General features: G+C 50.2%; 6 protein-coding genes across 6 annotated transcripts; 4 read left to right on the top strand and 2 right to left on the bottom strand.

Annotated features, from left to right (window-relative positions):
• Positions 1-584: 584 nt before the first annotated feature.
• M436DRAFT_66033 (arsenate resistance ArsH) lies at positions 585-1,711 on the top strand (the record flags this gene model as incomplete). Its single annotated transcript, XM_013569456.1, has 3 exons — positions 585-880; positions 944-1,142; positions 1,199-1,711. 3 exons carry the CDS (start codon positions 585-587, stop codon positions 1,709-1,711), a joined length of 1,008 nt encoding a protein of 335 aa, XP_013424910.1.
• A 134-nt stretch (positions 1,712-1,845) lies between these two features.
• Positions 1,846-3,988, bottom strand: M436DRAFT_74955 (uncharacterized protein; the record flags this gene model as incomplete). The annotated part of the gene is made up of 3 exons (XM_013569498.1): positions 1,846-2,262; positions 2,358-3,059; positions 3,110-3,988. 3 exons carry the CDS (start codon positions 3,986-3,988, stop codon positions 1,846-1,848), a joined length of 1,998 nt encoding a protein of 665 aa, XP_013424952.1.
• Positions 3,989-6,910: 2,922 nt separating this feature from the next.
• Positions 6,911-7,482, top strand: M436DRAFT_84198 (uncharacterized protein; the record flags this gene model as incomplete). Its single annotated transcript, XM_013569497.1, has 3 exons — positions 6,911-7,018; positions 7,073-7,087; positions 7,144-7,482. The coding sequence occupies 3 exons, from the start codon at positions 6,911-6,913 to the stop codon at positions 7,480-7,482; spliced, it is 462 nt and encodes a 153-aa protein (XP_013424951.1).
• A 613-nt stretch (positions 7,483-8,095) lies between these two features.
• Positions 8,096-10,309, bottom strand: M436DRAFT_66030 (uncharacterized protein; the record flags this gene model as incomplete). The annotated part of the gene is made up of 1 exon (XM_013569455.1): positions 8,096-10,309. One exon carries the CDS (start codon positions 10,307-10,309, stop codon positions 8,096-8,098), a length of 2,214 nt encoding a protein of 737 aa, XP_013424909.1.
• A 529-nt stretch (positions 10,310-10,838) lies between these two features.
• M436DRAFT_74952 (rhamnogalacturonase) lies at positions 10,839-12,496 on the top strand (the record flags this gene model as incomplete). Its single annotated transcript, XM_013569496.1, has 4 exons — positions 10,839-11,435; positions 11,468-11,844; positions 11,878-12,418; positions 12,467-12,496. The coding sequence occupies 4 exons, from the start codon at positions 10,839-10,841 to the stop codon at positions 12,494-12,496; spliced, it is 1,545 nt and encodes a 514-aa protein (XP_013424950.1).
• Positions 12,497-13,180: 684 nt separating this feature from the next.
• On the top strand, positions 13,181-14,266 carry M436DRAFT_52788 (uncharacterized protein; the record flags this gene model as incomplete). The annotated part of the gene is made up of 3 exons (XM_013569356.1): positions 13,181-13,261; positions 13,636-13,756; positions 13,809-14,266. 3 exons carry the CDS (start codon positions 13,181-13,183, stop codon positions 14,264-14,266), a joined length of 660 nt encoding a protein of 219 aa, XP_013424810.1.
• Between the last annotated feature and the right edge of the window lie 151 nt (positions 14,267-14,417).

The raw sequence follows: 14,417 nt of genomic DNA, 5'->3' as shown, positions 1-14,417 counted from the left end.
CGGCTGCGAGAATGCCGCCTAGTACTTTTAGATCAGTCACTATTCATCTTTATCGACTTGTTGACTCGTACAGCTTTCAAACTCGATGTTTTGTGCGATTCGAGTTTTGCTCATGTCATGACCATGGCCTATTTTCGGTGGTAGTGACAGCCCAAGACTTGAAGCAGTGTGAAGGTCGAAACACCAGGTCCTCCAAAAATCGCAATCGCCAACTCTCTATACCTGACATTCAATCATCTCATACTGTTCGGCCAATCTAGAAAACACGTGCCATACATAATTCGAGGTACCAGCTTAGGAAGGTGAGAGCTCGTAACGAGATGTCGCGATATCAGGATGTCACTGCCAAGACAGGAAGCAGTGACATCTCAGGGTGTGGCGGGCCGCTTTCCCACGGGTTATATGTAAACCCCCATGGCCTTATCAATCCATCCAGATCGAGTATTGTTCCTCAAAAAGTAATGTCGCCTTGCAGACTGTTGTTGCTGAAAAATTTATCACCTCTCACATCTCGAATACTACCTCGCACGCCTCAGGCATCAGCACCGCGATATACTGCTTTCCGATTACGTCAATATTCCATCATGTCTGGCAACCGCGTCCATGGCGACTTGAATAACACGGAGGTTATGCGAGAAACCAATTTCTTGGTTCCGGACCCTGCTTACGATGGAAAAACACTGGCTATTTCCGAAGAAGAGGATGATGCGAGCATCAGATCAAAATATAGACCATTTATCACAAGCCCGGAAGTGACGAGCAGCGATTGGGTTGCCAAATCCGAACTCAGCACTGCGTTGAAAATGTCAGAGGCAGATATGGCAAAGACTGGAGGAAACAGACTGAAGATTCTAGTCTTGTATGGTAGTCTGCGCGAAAGGTTGGTTATCTGATCATCTTATGGTCTGGTGTTGATGTCGTTTGCTGACAAGATGCTGTATAGATCGTATTCGCGCTTGTTGGCTTTTGAGTGCTCTCGCATTCTATGGCGTCTAGGTGCTGATGTGCGGGTCTTTGATCCTTCAGGCTTGCCTGTCAAGGACGATGTGCAGCATCAGCATCCCAAAGTGCAAGAGCTGCGTGAGCTGAGTAAATGGAGTGATGGCCATGTTTGGGTATCTCCTGAACAGCACGGTAACCTTGTAAGTACAATTGACCAACTGCACAAAGGGCGCCTTGCTCTGACACGTTACAAAAGACTGCAGTGTTCAAAAATCAAATCGACTGGGTTCCACTAAGCACAGGCTCTGTAAGGCCGACTCAAGGACGCACTCTGGCAATCGCTCAAGTCTCTGGTGGCTCGCAATCCTTCAACACTGTCAACTCCCTCCGCATTCTCGGTCGCTGGATGCGCATGTTTGCTATCCCAAACCAATCTTCAGTCCCCATGGCATACACCCAATTCACAGACGCACTCGACGAAACAGACCACGACGCTTTCGTCAAAGCAGAAGGTGGAAGCAGACTCAAGCCTTCGGGCAACCGAGATAGAGTAGTGGATGTCATGGAAGAGTTGTTCAAGTACACTCTGGTCATGAGAGAGCACTTTGACCTGTTTGGCGATCGACACAGCGAGCGCAAAGAAAAAGAGGCGAAACGCCTGAGAGAAGTCGAAGTCACGAAAAAGGAGGAAAAGGCTGGACAAGAAGGCAATGCGACGAGTATGGTCACCGCGAAGCTCGTCAACGGCATCGATGTCAACGGTATCTAAGATGCAAGAAAAAAAGAATCGCCTATGTATGCCCGTCTCCAAAGGGTATCATCATAAAGTCCACCATAAAGAAAGAACCCAATCCCAAAATTTTACAAGAAACGAATAGAGAAGTTATACATGAAAACAAATGTTCAGACACCGAGGTTGACAAGTCTGATGCCGCGCTGTCTGGCAAAAGAGACCCAATCGACTTCAGTAGCATTGCCGCCGAATTGGACTCTTTCTCTCTGCTCTGCGCATACAGCTTCAAGTAGCTCACGAGACTTGGTAACGTTGCAGCTGATGCCAGTGCCTTCCATGGCGCGAATGATGCCAATAGCCCGGTTTTTATCGTGGTCGTTGGCGCAGTTCACCCCGGCGAGAAAGACGGCGAAAATGATGTGGTGTTGTTCGGTGCTCTTTTCCGCGACCACCAAAGCCGCCATGGCCAGAATGTGACGACAATGATTGGCGACTTCTTTACGTTGAGCAGACGTCATGTGCATACGTTGCCCACGATACATGCTTGTGTGCAGATACACCATGGACGTAGAATACTGAAGAGATGCCTACAGTCATCGTTAGTCTTTAGGTTCTGCAGAGGCTAGTATTCTGCCCAGGCAGAGAAAAAAAAAGGAAAAAGAAGAAAAAAGACAGCACATACAAAGTCGAATACTGTCCGAGCAAGGGCTGGCAGTCTCGTACCGGCCTCTGGTGAGTCTCGAGGTAAGAATGAAGGATACTTGATATTCCAAGAAGAATACGATTCGTTCCTGAATGTCGTTATAGCGTCTTGATGCTCTGCAAGACTACCACGGCCCATCTCAACATCTTCTCGCATCTGCAATGCCAGCTGACTCAATTCGGCCAATCGTGTGCACATGTATTTGCTGAGGTCAGAGACAGCGGTTAGACCCGCGATTTCAAGGTTGGGCTGTTGTGTTGAGTGTTCTGGTTTGCGCCAGGTTGGTAAATTTGATCCGTGCATCAAGTATGCTCGTACGAAACTCCCAGATTCTGCATTTCCAGCTAGACAGGATTGTGCGTCCAGGAAAAGGGTGTACCACAGGATATATGCTTGTAACTCTGTAATCTCAGAGTTGTCTCGGGAGTATGCCAGACGAGCCAGCTGTTGGAAATGCTGCGACCACATGTTTCCATCCGGTGAACAGTTCTGAGTCGCACAGCAGATGTCGTAAAGAAGGAGAATGAAATGAAGATATATGAAAGATCCTTGTGACATGTCTGCACTCGATATACATGCAGAAATGGCTTGTTGGTAATGCTGAAAGGCTCCCGCTAAAAGATGTCGTTGTCCTTTGAGCGCCAGGCTCAGCAATGTGATGGCGCAAATGGCGTGATATAACTGGGTGTACGTCAGTAAGAGTCGACTCATCAACCATGAACGGTACTGACTGGTGGAAATCGACGTGATTCAAGAACGATAACATCGTCTTGACCGTGCTCGCTCAATTTAAATCTGGATCCAAGAGGCATCATCCTTTTGGATATAAACTCTTTATAGTGTGCCATGACTTCGTCGATATCTGCAGCTCCGTGATTCGTGAGTTCCCGGGGGATGGAAGTTGGGGTAGGAAATTGGGTTGTGTAACTCGTGGCAGAAGACTTGCGCTCTGGAATAGCCATGAAGTAGGGAGTGTCCTCGAATTCGGAGAGCACAACAAGGTTAGGATCCTCCGAGAAACCGTAGGGTACAGATCCGTTTCCACTTCGATATCGTCTGATCAAGCCACCATATTCCGGTAGTCGACCGAAGCTATCCGGTACCAAGATCACATTGTAGGTCCCAGCAGGCTGCGTTAGGGCTTTTCTTTCTCTCTCGTCTTCGTTACTGAGTTCGGTGAATGGTGGCAGTGTTGGTTGATGCCGGGTATATAGTTGTCGAGCCATCATGCGTGTTTGGTTCTTGTCATCCCATGATGGACTCCCGACAACCGACACATGCTTGTGCCTCCGTCGGGTGCGCATGCTCAGGTCGTCAAATTTGTAGCGTGCACCCCATTCGCACTCTTTTCCTAATCGGCTGCATGATGCGCAGACCGGTCGAACTTCGTCACATTTGACCTTTCTTTGTCGACATGTCCAGCATCCATTTCGTGATCTCGGTTTCGATTGCCGTGTTCCTGGACGACGTCTTTCGCCGATTGCCGAGTCGACGTCTGAATTTGACCCTGACGATTGTGATTTCGATGGACTGGACTCGAGTATGGGGCCTGCGATGACGTCTTGTCCTGGCTGTGCAGAAGGGCTTGTGATTGTATTGTGACGGCTCATGGCTTATAGATCCTAAGCGTGGGGTTTGGAACCCATGCAAAGCTATTGTTGGCGATGCGAGTGTTGGACGCGGGGTCTAGTAATGGTGAGACTGAGACTATCAATGGTTATGGCGTTAAAGCGATTCAATAGAGTAAGAACGTCGACGAGAATGAAGCCACAAGTAATGGCCCGAAGAGTAGACAAATAGATATGAAGGTGCCGGAAGGATTATAATTTGCTCCTTGAAACAGGGCAGGCATGGACTGATGAGACCTTGGGATCAAGAGTTTAAGTTGATTCACACCTAGATGCTTCCCTCGCCCGGACTGGAAAACCGTAACTTTCGGGAAAGTTTAGAAGCTTAAGCAGCGTTGCGCTAACGCCTCTCGCCATGGTGTCTCTGTACATGCCATGCCGTTCATGATCTGACTTTCGCAGCCCTAGTTCAATTCCAACTCGGCAATGACCCTTTGACGTCAATTCGAACGCCGGATCAGACGCGCATGCAGGCCATCTGGTCACTCACTCATGCTCGTGGTCCTTGGCTTGCGTGCAGAGAGACCATGAGGGGAAATTGGGGGTGGCGCTGCTGTTACACGCAGACCTGTTTCGCAAGCTTTGGGGAAGAATCCCTCAAACTAGACTGTATCGTTTGTGTGCTAGCTGGGGATAAAAACAGCCACCATTGAGTTCTGTCGTTTGGTCGGAATGGCTTAGAACGGACAAGCCTACCCCAGGACAGGTCAGAGCGCCGATATATGACATCTACGACCACCGTCCAGGATCTCATGGACTAGAGAGCAGCGGTGCCTCTTTCCGTCCTAGATCTGCTGGTAAATCTGTAAGGCTGGAATGAAGGCGATCTGCAAGACCAATTCTTTCAGATTAAACAGTCACAACTCCGGAGCGTTGTAGAGCCAGGCCGCGTCAGCAACAAATAGGTGCTTAGTGCCCATTGATGCAACTTGTACTGACATGCAGCACCTCTTCAGGCAAATAGTCCTGTTGATGGTTGTAGACTTAAAGAGATCCAGACTCGCAAACAAGACGTTTGTTGTATGCAGGTCAAGTACAATTGACCCCTATGAGGCGGGCGCCGGCTACCTGCCGACCGCACCCGGTAGCCACGTGAAGCACTACATAGCGCAATACCGGCGAGCGACGGCATTTACAGGCGATGAAATGTGCCCGATACATGAGTCCAATCTCTGAATCTCAACGTTACGGCGTTACATGCCGTCGAATATTCGCCTCGAAGCAACGGCAGAACTCTTGTCAAGCGAGAACGCAGCGGATTATCGATCTAGAAAAGAAAAAGAGTCTAAGAAAGCGGACTTGCTCAAAACGGATTCTGCAGCGCAATAATATGGGGGACAGACCATTCGAGTCAATCCTTTCTATGTCACTCCCGAGATTCGTTCGTATCGGCCCGTGATGCCTCGAGGTACCGAGCTAACCAACGGCGCAGCATCAGTAAAAGTACTGTTTGTCTATTCCTCCATGAACCCGAATCTACTCGCACCGAGTGCTCCGAATATGCAGTCAGCCGGGCCGTGGTCGGCTGGTCCCCTCTGAGCGTTTATGCAGTCTTTTTGCAGTGTCGCCGTGTACAGCTACGACGCAGGGTAGTCATCGAGGCCAACTCCAAGAGGCTTCAACGAAAATATCATGGAGGATATTCCACTCCGACAAAAACTCGTTGCCATGTGGAAACCGATTCACACCGACTGGCACAAGAACGTGAAACACACTTTCCACGGGTTCGCTAGGAAGTTTGTTAGATGAAAACTCAACTCAATGCCATGTGGTCTGCGGAAGAGGCTGAAGCTCGGTGCCTGGAAGTGCCTCGTCACTCCGCGCTTAGGATAAACACATGCAGACATACCGCCCCCCGATTTGTACCCTCGAACCACGAGCTCTTACTTTCCACAAATCCCTGTCAGCAGCCGTCAGAACCCTTCCGTCTCCACAAACCTCGTGTACTGTTTTGCGATCGCAACGGAGACCTTCGGAGCGGATGAGAATCGCCGAATCTCCGGATGTTCGCTTGCAACTAACCAACTCAAAAAGGCAGATTTCCGTGTGCAAGCCCAGTGGCTGTTGCGGTCGTTGGATCGGAACCACCTTTTAGTCGTTCGGCGCCGACCGCAGCGCTCGTGTCCCCTTGCAAGGATATAAGCGACCTCGATCTTGAGCCATAACCTTGATTAAGCGAACGAGATCGAAGGTTTCGAACCTTCTATACTTCAGAACGACATCGATTGGGCCTTCTCGCAAGGTTCAGCAGTTTACGCATGGGCTCACGATTTAGCAACATTCGATGACCTACGTGGTTCTGTCCTTCCCACTTGCTTTGTCGACACTATATTCTTGAAAGCGAGATCTGAACAGCACTAGGCCTGGCATCAGTCGATATCTGCTATACGAACCGATACAAATTCAATGACTCCATCATGGCTTTCTCTTCATACTGTGTTTCCCTCGCTATGATCCAAACGCTTCTAGTGCAGAATCATGGACGTGTTTACCCTCCAGTATCTATGATCGTTACTTGAGACGTCTCGCTGTGACTGAACCTCGACAAGACGCACCTTGCCCAGCTATCGTGATGCGGGATCGACTCAGGCACGACGTAGCCAAGTGATGAGTGAAAAGTTGACCATCACGTACATAACAGTATGTGTTGGCGTAGCCCTTCACTGACCGCGACGACATCATCATAACATCTCTCAAGCTGATGCCAACACAAATTCCATCGCACTCACCCTCAGACGTGTCTTCGACAACAAACGAAGGAGCTTTCACTCTCTGTTCATCTTGTGTTCTCTTGCACTACCACATCTGCACATCCACATTTTGGTCTGCATCTTTCCCTCAACCATCATCCACTTCTGACAAACGTCTTCAATCTTGTCATCAGAGGTAACAGGACTTTATGCAATGGCTTTGACCTCAAAGACTGACATAAACACACAGATGTCTACCTTCACCGAACGCGAACAGAAGCTCATGGCCGCTGCTTGTCAGTCCTTCGAGGGCGAGCCCAAGGTAAGGACTTTCTTGTCAATTGAAACCCACACCATTGCTAACATGCCATCATAGCTCGACATGGACAAGGTAGCTGCCTCATTGCGCCCCTCTCTTCGTTCGTCAACTGACCCAGATCTCTACAGTTTGCCCAACGCGCTGGCCTCACTGTCGGCTCTGCCCGCAACGCCTGGGCCGCTCTCAAGAAGAAGATGAACGCTCAGGACGACACCGTCATCAAGGGCTCTGCTACCGCAAAGACCCCTGGTACCAAGTCGGCCAAGAAACGCCCTCCTCCCGTCGTCCTGCCTGCCAATGACAATGGCTCCGATGACGAGGAAGTCCCCACTCCCTCCAAGAAGCCCAAGACCCCCGCTACCAAGGGCAAGGGCAAAGGAAAGGTTACCAAGTCCGAGGATGATGATGATGATGACTTTGTCAAGGTCAAGAAGGAGGTTGCCAACGAGGACTTCGAGGAGGTCTGAGTGATCAATGCTTGGTCATGGTTCGACTTCACCTTCCTGCGGGATACAAAAGAAGGCATTTGATCATCATGGTTGCATTATAATGAGCGAAGCACTTGCGTCTCAGTAAAGATGCAAGATTCATTGCGGGCTTCGAGATCATGATAGAGAGGAATATCAAAAGTTTGCTCGATAATTCAGCAGATCCACAAATTGTGATGCCGTGTGAGAGATGATCGTGATGTGCGTCTTGTCTTCCCAATAGTGGTTGCCATGTTTCCGTGATGATCTTGTTGATTTTCAGCGGTCCCCCCCATCAACGCTCTCCATACTCAGCGGAGTAGTGAAGTCCACAGCACCTCTCTCTCGAAGAGATACACTCTCTATGTGCAAGAGTCTATACGCATGTAGCCATACAGACGCACAGAATCTTCAGCAAACAGGACAATGCCCATCGAGATACAACTCATCTTAGGCTCTCTTTGGTCAAGGCCTTGACTGAGTTACTGCTATGCCTTTGCACAGTGGGGACGTCGCTCTACATTTCGGGGCGGAAGAAAGGTGAGAGTTACAAACTTCATAACAGTGGTGACTTGCTCTATCGATTAACGGCGCAGCAATTGAGCTTTCTAACTCAACTCAACGCATCTGCGCCTCGTTTGGCTTTACTCGTCCTTGCGTTCTTGAGCTCGGCTTTTGAGCGTCTAGCATTAGCTCTCTTTGCCCTTTGTTCAAGGTCCTTTCCCCTAGAGCCTGCATGTCGGAGCACAGACTGTAGAAATCCATCGTTGTGTACTCCTCCCACCATGTAGCCATCGCTATCTTCGCCAGAACTGCTTGACTTTCCAGGAGTATCGTCTTCGCTTAGGCCAGCGTCCTTGTCCAAAAGACGTTCGGGCGGCTCTTGAGTACGTGGATCGTACTTGTGGACCCTTTTTATGTGCTCTAGCAGACGGCTCACGGTGGACTGAATTTGTCCTGAGGCAGGACAGTGCGCACACTTGAGCGGGTTTGGAGGCTGCCAGCCTTGCGGATTGTGCGCCAGCACGCGATGACGTTTCAAGACAGGAGCGATGTCGCCGGAACGAACCAACTGTTCTTCTAGCTCTGCGATCTGGTCATTATCGTACTTGTGTGTCTTGCGCATATGCTCGCGCCAGCGAAAACCATGTGCAAGGGGTTGCATGTTACGGAAGCAGTTTGACAAGGGGCATCGCCAGCTTGCGGACTGGGCCGATCGAGAGTTTGAGGCGTGGTTAACAGGCTCATCCTCATCAGCAGAGGAACCATCATGTTCGGCCAGGGTATACAGGTGCATGTCTTCTCCAAAGAGCTCGCGACATCGATTACGAGCTCTTTCGATCACAGCAGGATCCCAGCCACTCAAGCTCGCCATACCCAAAACCTCACTCCAATCTCTCAAGCCTGGTCTGGGAGGGTTGCGTCGTTTCTTGCCGCTCGGAGATGTGATGTGCGAGTCCGACTCTGGTGAGGATGCTCTGTTGCTGGGGGAACGTGACCTGTTTCTGGGCTTTTCTGGCTCGTACGTTTCATCCTCACCAGAATCATCGAACACTACAAGATCCAATGGACTGGAGGCACGAGAAGCAGAGTCTGTACGACGACTACGTCTGATGCCAGTAGCAGTCCGAGAATGAGATGACTTCCTGGACCTCTTCGCTGGAGGCTTTGTGGAAGGCGATCGAGAGGTTGATCTTGCAGAAGAGTCCGAGGTATCACCATCTCTGGGACGCTGTACATGTGTCTGTCTGCTCTGATGCAAGGCCAGGAGAAGTCTGTCAAGCTTTGACACGATGTGGTTGACGGTAGGACGGAGAAGGGTATGGGAACGATCGTCGTCGGCAGAAAAAACGGGACGTGCAAAGCGCTTGTCTTCGGTCTCGTCAGTGTCAGGTTTGATGGATATATCCGCAGGCAAGTCAGCGTGACTGGCGTTTCCCTGATCAAAGCCAGGCTGATCTAGCGATGAGAGCGGAGGTAGGTCATCTCCCACTGATGGCGAAGAGGGGAACGAAGTCGGACCAGCAGACACGGAGCGAGTTCGTCCTCGTCTGACTGGAGAGTAGCGGACAGGGACAGCAGTAGATGTGTTGGTGGCGGGAGTCGAATCAGAAGCCTGTTGGTTCCTAGATTTCCAGTGGTCGTGTGCTCGTGCCAACGTGACAGCATACAGCTGTTGTCGCAGATTGTCGGCTGGGGTAGATCTCGTGGCGCTACGGAGAGTCCAAGTATCGAAGCCATCGTTGGGTCGACCGAAAGATTCAGTACCGAGAGGAACGAAGGCCAGAGGAAGAGGCCAGGCAGTCCAGTCAGACTCGGGATACCAGGGCTTCTGTAGGTCTTGGTTGTCGGCAAGCCAGCGACTCTTTCGGATCCAGGGTCGAGACAAGGACGAGGGAGCTTGTCGGTGACGCAAGCGAGCTTTCAGATGATGGGCGCTGTACAGATGCAGGCTGAGGTCATTTGCATTGAGTTGGTCGAGCGAGAGGGCAAGAGAGCGATCGGCCTGTGTGTGGTGTAGCCATGCGCGGTCTGAGCCTCGGAAGCGATTGGGCCGAATCTCGACGTCGCTGCCATCAGATACTGCTGACGGGCTTCTGTTGTTCCCGTCATCTTGCAACTCTCCTAGTTGACCGTCGGCGACTCGTTCAGCGTCGTCTCCAGCATCGGCGTTGTCGTTGTGATCGTCGTGGGCAGCGGCAGTGTCTGGCGAGCCTTCTGAATGCGCCAGATGCCCCTCATGGTCGCCAATGGTGCTGATAGAGAAGTCGCTCACCTGGCTAGGCGAAGGCGGCCCACTGTCATCTCCTCCTCCAAAGAGAGACATGTCCGACACCAGATTGGCCAATTATCCGCTGCATTCTGGTCGTTCATGTAGAAATTTAGATCAATTGGCAAGCGCGACCTACACTTGAACTGCGGGGTTATGCTCTGCTGTGCAAATATCATGCACATCATTTATGCATCGGTGTATCCTTGACCGACATCGTCCTACTACTGATCCATAATTTTCCACCTATGGTGATCAGTATCGTGCCATCTCTGCTCACAATAGTCTCGCCGCTACCGTCGACTCCTGCGCTTGGGACTATCAATTACTTGAGTCTGTCTCACCTGCGTCCACACCGGTGGCCATGTGTTTCCTGCTGGTCGGCTTGCGGGTAAGCGAGTCTCGCCCAGCATTCACTTGCAAATGGTGTAACTTCCATTCTGCACGTAGTCTGTTCGGTCGAGAACGGATTGATTTCGATCCTCCGCATCGAGTTATACCCAAGGTATCAGCCTGGATATATAATGGAGCCTGTCTAAGATGTTCAGAGCCTCTGGTTTGAGGAATGTTTCGAATCACATTTACCATGCTAGTACCTAGACTGCTGGCTGTCGCTACAGCACTCTTCTCTCCATTGGCTTCCGCAGCATTTGGTCTGACCAGTAACGGCAACAGCTTTGTCCTTGATGCCGGTTCATCCAACTCGCTCGTTGTCACCGTCGGCCGAAAGAGCTGTGACATCACTTCAATTCTCTATCGCGGTGAAGAGCTCCAGTACAAAAGTACAGGTTCCCACATCAGCTCAGGTCTTGGATCCGCAACTGTCTCTGGAGAAGTCGTTGCCAGCCAATATGCAAAAATCACTTGCAAGACCGCCACCTTGACTCACTACATAGTCGTCAAGAGCGGCGACAGTTCAGTACATATGGCAACCCACACTACTGCAGAGCCCACAATTGGCGAGCTGCGATTTGTCGCTCGTCTCAATTCTGAAGCACTCCCTCTCGAGTATCCTTTCGGAGCCGCCTCAACCATTGCTGGTAGCACGTCTACTGTTGAGGGCTCCGATGTCTACCTTGTCAATGGCGAAACCCGAAGCAAATTCTATTCAAGTCAACGCTTTATCGATGACAAGGTTCATTGCGTGTATCGTGATGGCTCAGACCCCATACATGCTTGCATGGTCTTGCAAGATCCTGCATACGAGGCCTCAAGTGGTGGGCCCTTCCACGAGATATCAACTCCAACAATGTGGGTGATTACACGGGTCTTTACTTTTACATGAACTCTGGTCATGTACAGACCGAGCCTTTTCGCCAAGGTCTTCACGGCCCTTACACCATCGCCTTCACTCGCTCTGGTATTCCTGCTGCTAGTCAGGCCGACACTTCCTTCTTCTCAAGCTTGGGAGTCACAGGCTATGTGGCTAATTCTGGTCGTGGTCGAGTTTCTGGCACAGCTTCTGGTATTGGAGGCTCTTTCCAAAAAGTCGTCCACTGGCACAATACAAATAACCAATACTGGACATATGCTGATTCGTCGGACAAATTCACATCTCCAGCCATGCGTCCCGGTACATACACGATGGCCTTGTATCAGACAGAATTCTAGGTTGCAGAGACTAGCGTCACTGTCACTGCTGGCACAACCGCAAGCAAAAACATCGCATCTAGAGCCTCAGCATCAAACACTATCTGGACGATTGGTGATTGGGATGGCCAACCTACTGGTTTTCGCAATGCTGACAAGCAACTTCGAATGCACCCTTCCGATAAGAGGATGTCGAGCTGGGGTCCACTTACGTACACTGTCGGCACCAGCAAGCTGACAGATGTACCTATGGCACTTTGGAAGGGCGTCAATGATCCTTTCACCATCAAATTCACCTTGTCAGCAGCTCAGACTGGAGCTGCTACCTTGCGCGTTGGAACTACATTAAACTTTGCAGGTGCTAGACCTCAAGCCAAGATCAACAACTACAACGCTGCTGCTCCTGCCGCACCAGTAAAGATAGATTCTCGGGGAGTCACCAGAGGAGCATATCGTGGTAACGGTGAGGTTTATGATGTCAAGATTCCTGCCGGCACTCTAGTGACAGGAGCCAACACGATTGTCATCACTGTTGCATCGGGATCAAGTGGTGCCACATACTTGGCTCCGAATATTGTAAGTCAAATTGCAGTGTCTCATGTCAAACCTGGCTGACTGGCAAAGATCTTGGACGCTATAGAGCTATTCCAGTAGATATGGCGTGCGCAGCCAACGAAATGAAACAGATTAAATATCTGGGGAAACCTTTGTAGTGTCTGAACTGGTTCCTTGGATCTTCACTCGCAGCGCTCAATGCTACTCGTTGCCCACTTTCTACATGAACCAAAGTATGAAGATACTTCTCTCTGCGTGATGATGTCTCTCACACTGTATTATAGCAATGCAAAGTGTTGTCCATGTTTTTGTCGGTTCCAGTGAATGTGTGCAAAAGAGCCTGTTTCGATGAATGTCTCCCTCCATCACGAAAGTACTGTGGATTGGTATAGTCACAGAACCACTGAAATCCCCTCTCCAAGTTTTAATGTCTGGCACGTACAGCAGTAGATTTGCACAATGTCTTCCATGTCATGATTAGTTCCAGTGAGAGCGGTCAAAGGCATGTTTCAATGGGCGACTCCCTGATCACAAAATCACTGTGCATTTTGACGGCTGCAAAGTTGTTCGCATGCCCTTGTGAGATAGACGATTTACTCGACCGCACTCGAATCAACACTTTCACTTGTCGACTGAAAGCGTCACTTTGGATTCTTCTCCTCTCTTCCATCCTTCTCTTCCAACTCTTCTCGACCATCCTTCTTCCAACCTTTCACGACCATTCTCCTTCCAAGCATTCCACTTCCCACATCTTCAATCACAACATCATCAATCGATTTCAACATGGCACCTAACACAACTCTTTCCGCGCGTGATGCCGAGATCGTCGCAGCCGTTCTCCAGTGCCTGAAGACTCCTCCCAAGGTAAGACACTCTGCTTTCTTTCTTTGTTGCATTCCTTCCTCATTCTATCCATTCTGCATCGTTTGTTCACCCATCGAATCGACATCCTTTCACTGCACAATTGACCGTTCATCCGTCTCCATGTGCAAAGATATACCACACGCGCACAGCTACAGAAATGCACGGTTCCTTCCATAGCTGGGAAGCTATCCACAGAGAGTAGTGATACTATCGACTCTCTTTGGACTTTGCTACCTATCTAGAAAGAACTGTGCATTTCTATAGGTACCCGGGTGACATATCTTTTGCACACGAGGAGCACACTCCTTCGTTTCCATCTTCCCGAACTCGTTCAGAGGAACAAAACTAAACAAAGCAACCTCGAAAAACAACAGATCGACTACGAGAGACTGGCCGAAAAGGCTGGCTACAAGAATGCTTCATCGGCTCGCGCTTGCTTCCAGGACATCAAGAAGAAACTGCGTATCAGTGCTGGCGGCGACACTGGTAAGTTTGGTTACGGCTGTGAATACTTTACAATCGCTCTTTCTCTAACATCTTTCAAAAGCAACTCCTGCTGCTACCAAGAAAGTTCCCAACCCCAGAAAGCGCAAACAACTCTCTTCGCCCCCTGACTCCTCCTCCGCCACTCTCGCCAGCTCCTCTCCCACCGGCAACTCCAACGACGAAACCACCACTCGTCAAACCAAGAAACCCAAGGTCACCAAAGCCAGAAGCATCACTGCTTCCAGAGCAAAGAAACCCAAGATCAGCACGCCCGAGACCGAGGAAGACATCAACAATGCCAAAGCCATTGCAGCCGGTAGAGCTAGATACGCTGCCGATAAGCTCGCTGCTGAGATCGGGAAGGAGGATGGAGAAGAAGAGGAACATCCTGTCGCCGATGACGCAGAGGGCGAGGATGAATGGCCTGTGGGTATGAATGTCGACTCTGGCGAGGATGAGGGATTGACAGCGTATGAGCTGGTCAAGAACGAGGTCTTTGGCGAGGGCGTCGAGGTTTGAGCGAAAGGCAGAGCTGAGATTCGAGATGGATATGCGATGACCGAGAGGCGCGAATGGGATTGTAGTGTTTCAGGAAGAAGGAGATCGTGGGCCTTCTTATCTCTCAAAGGCAGTTTGATTTTTACCCAAGCGAAAACAATGCAGACAAATG

The sequence above is a fragment of the Aureobasidium namibiae genome (genome assembly GCF_000721765.1).
Source record: "Aureobasidium namibiae CBS 147.97 unplaced genomic scaffold scaffold_15, whole genome shotgun sequence".
In the NCBI taxonomy this organism is placed as follows: Eukaryota; Fungi; Ascomycota; class Dothideomycetes; order Dothideales; family Saccotheciaceae; genus Aureobasidium; species Aureobasidium namibiae.
Note: the sequence above shows the minus strand (reverse complement) of the source record. Positions and strands in the feature narration are given on the sequence as shown.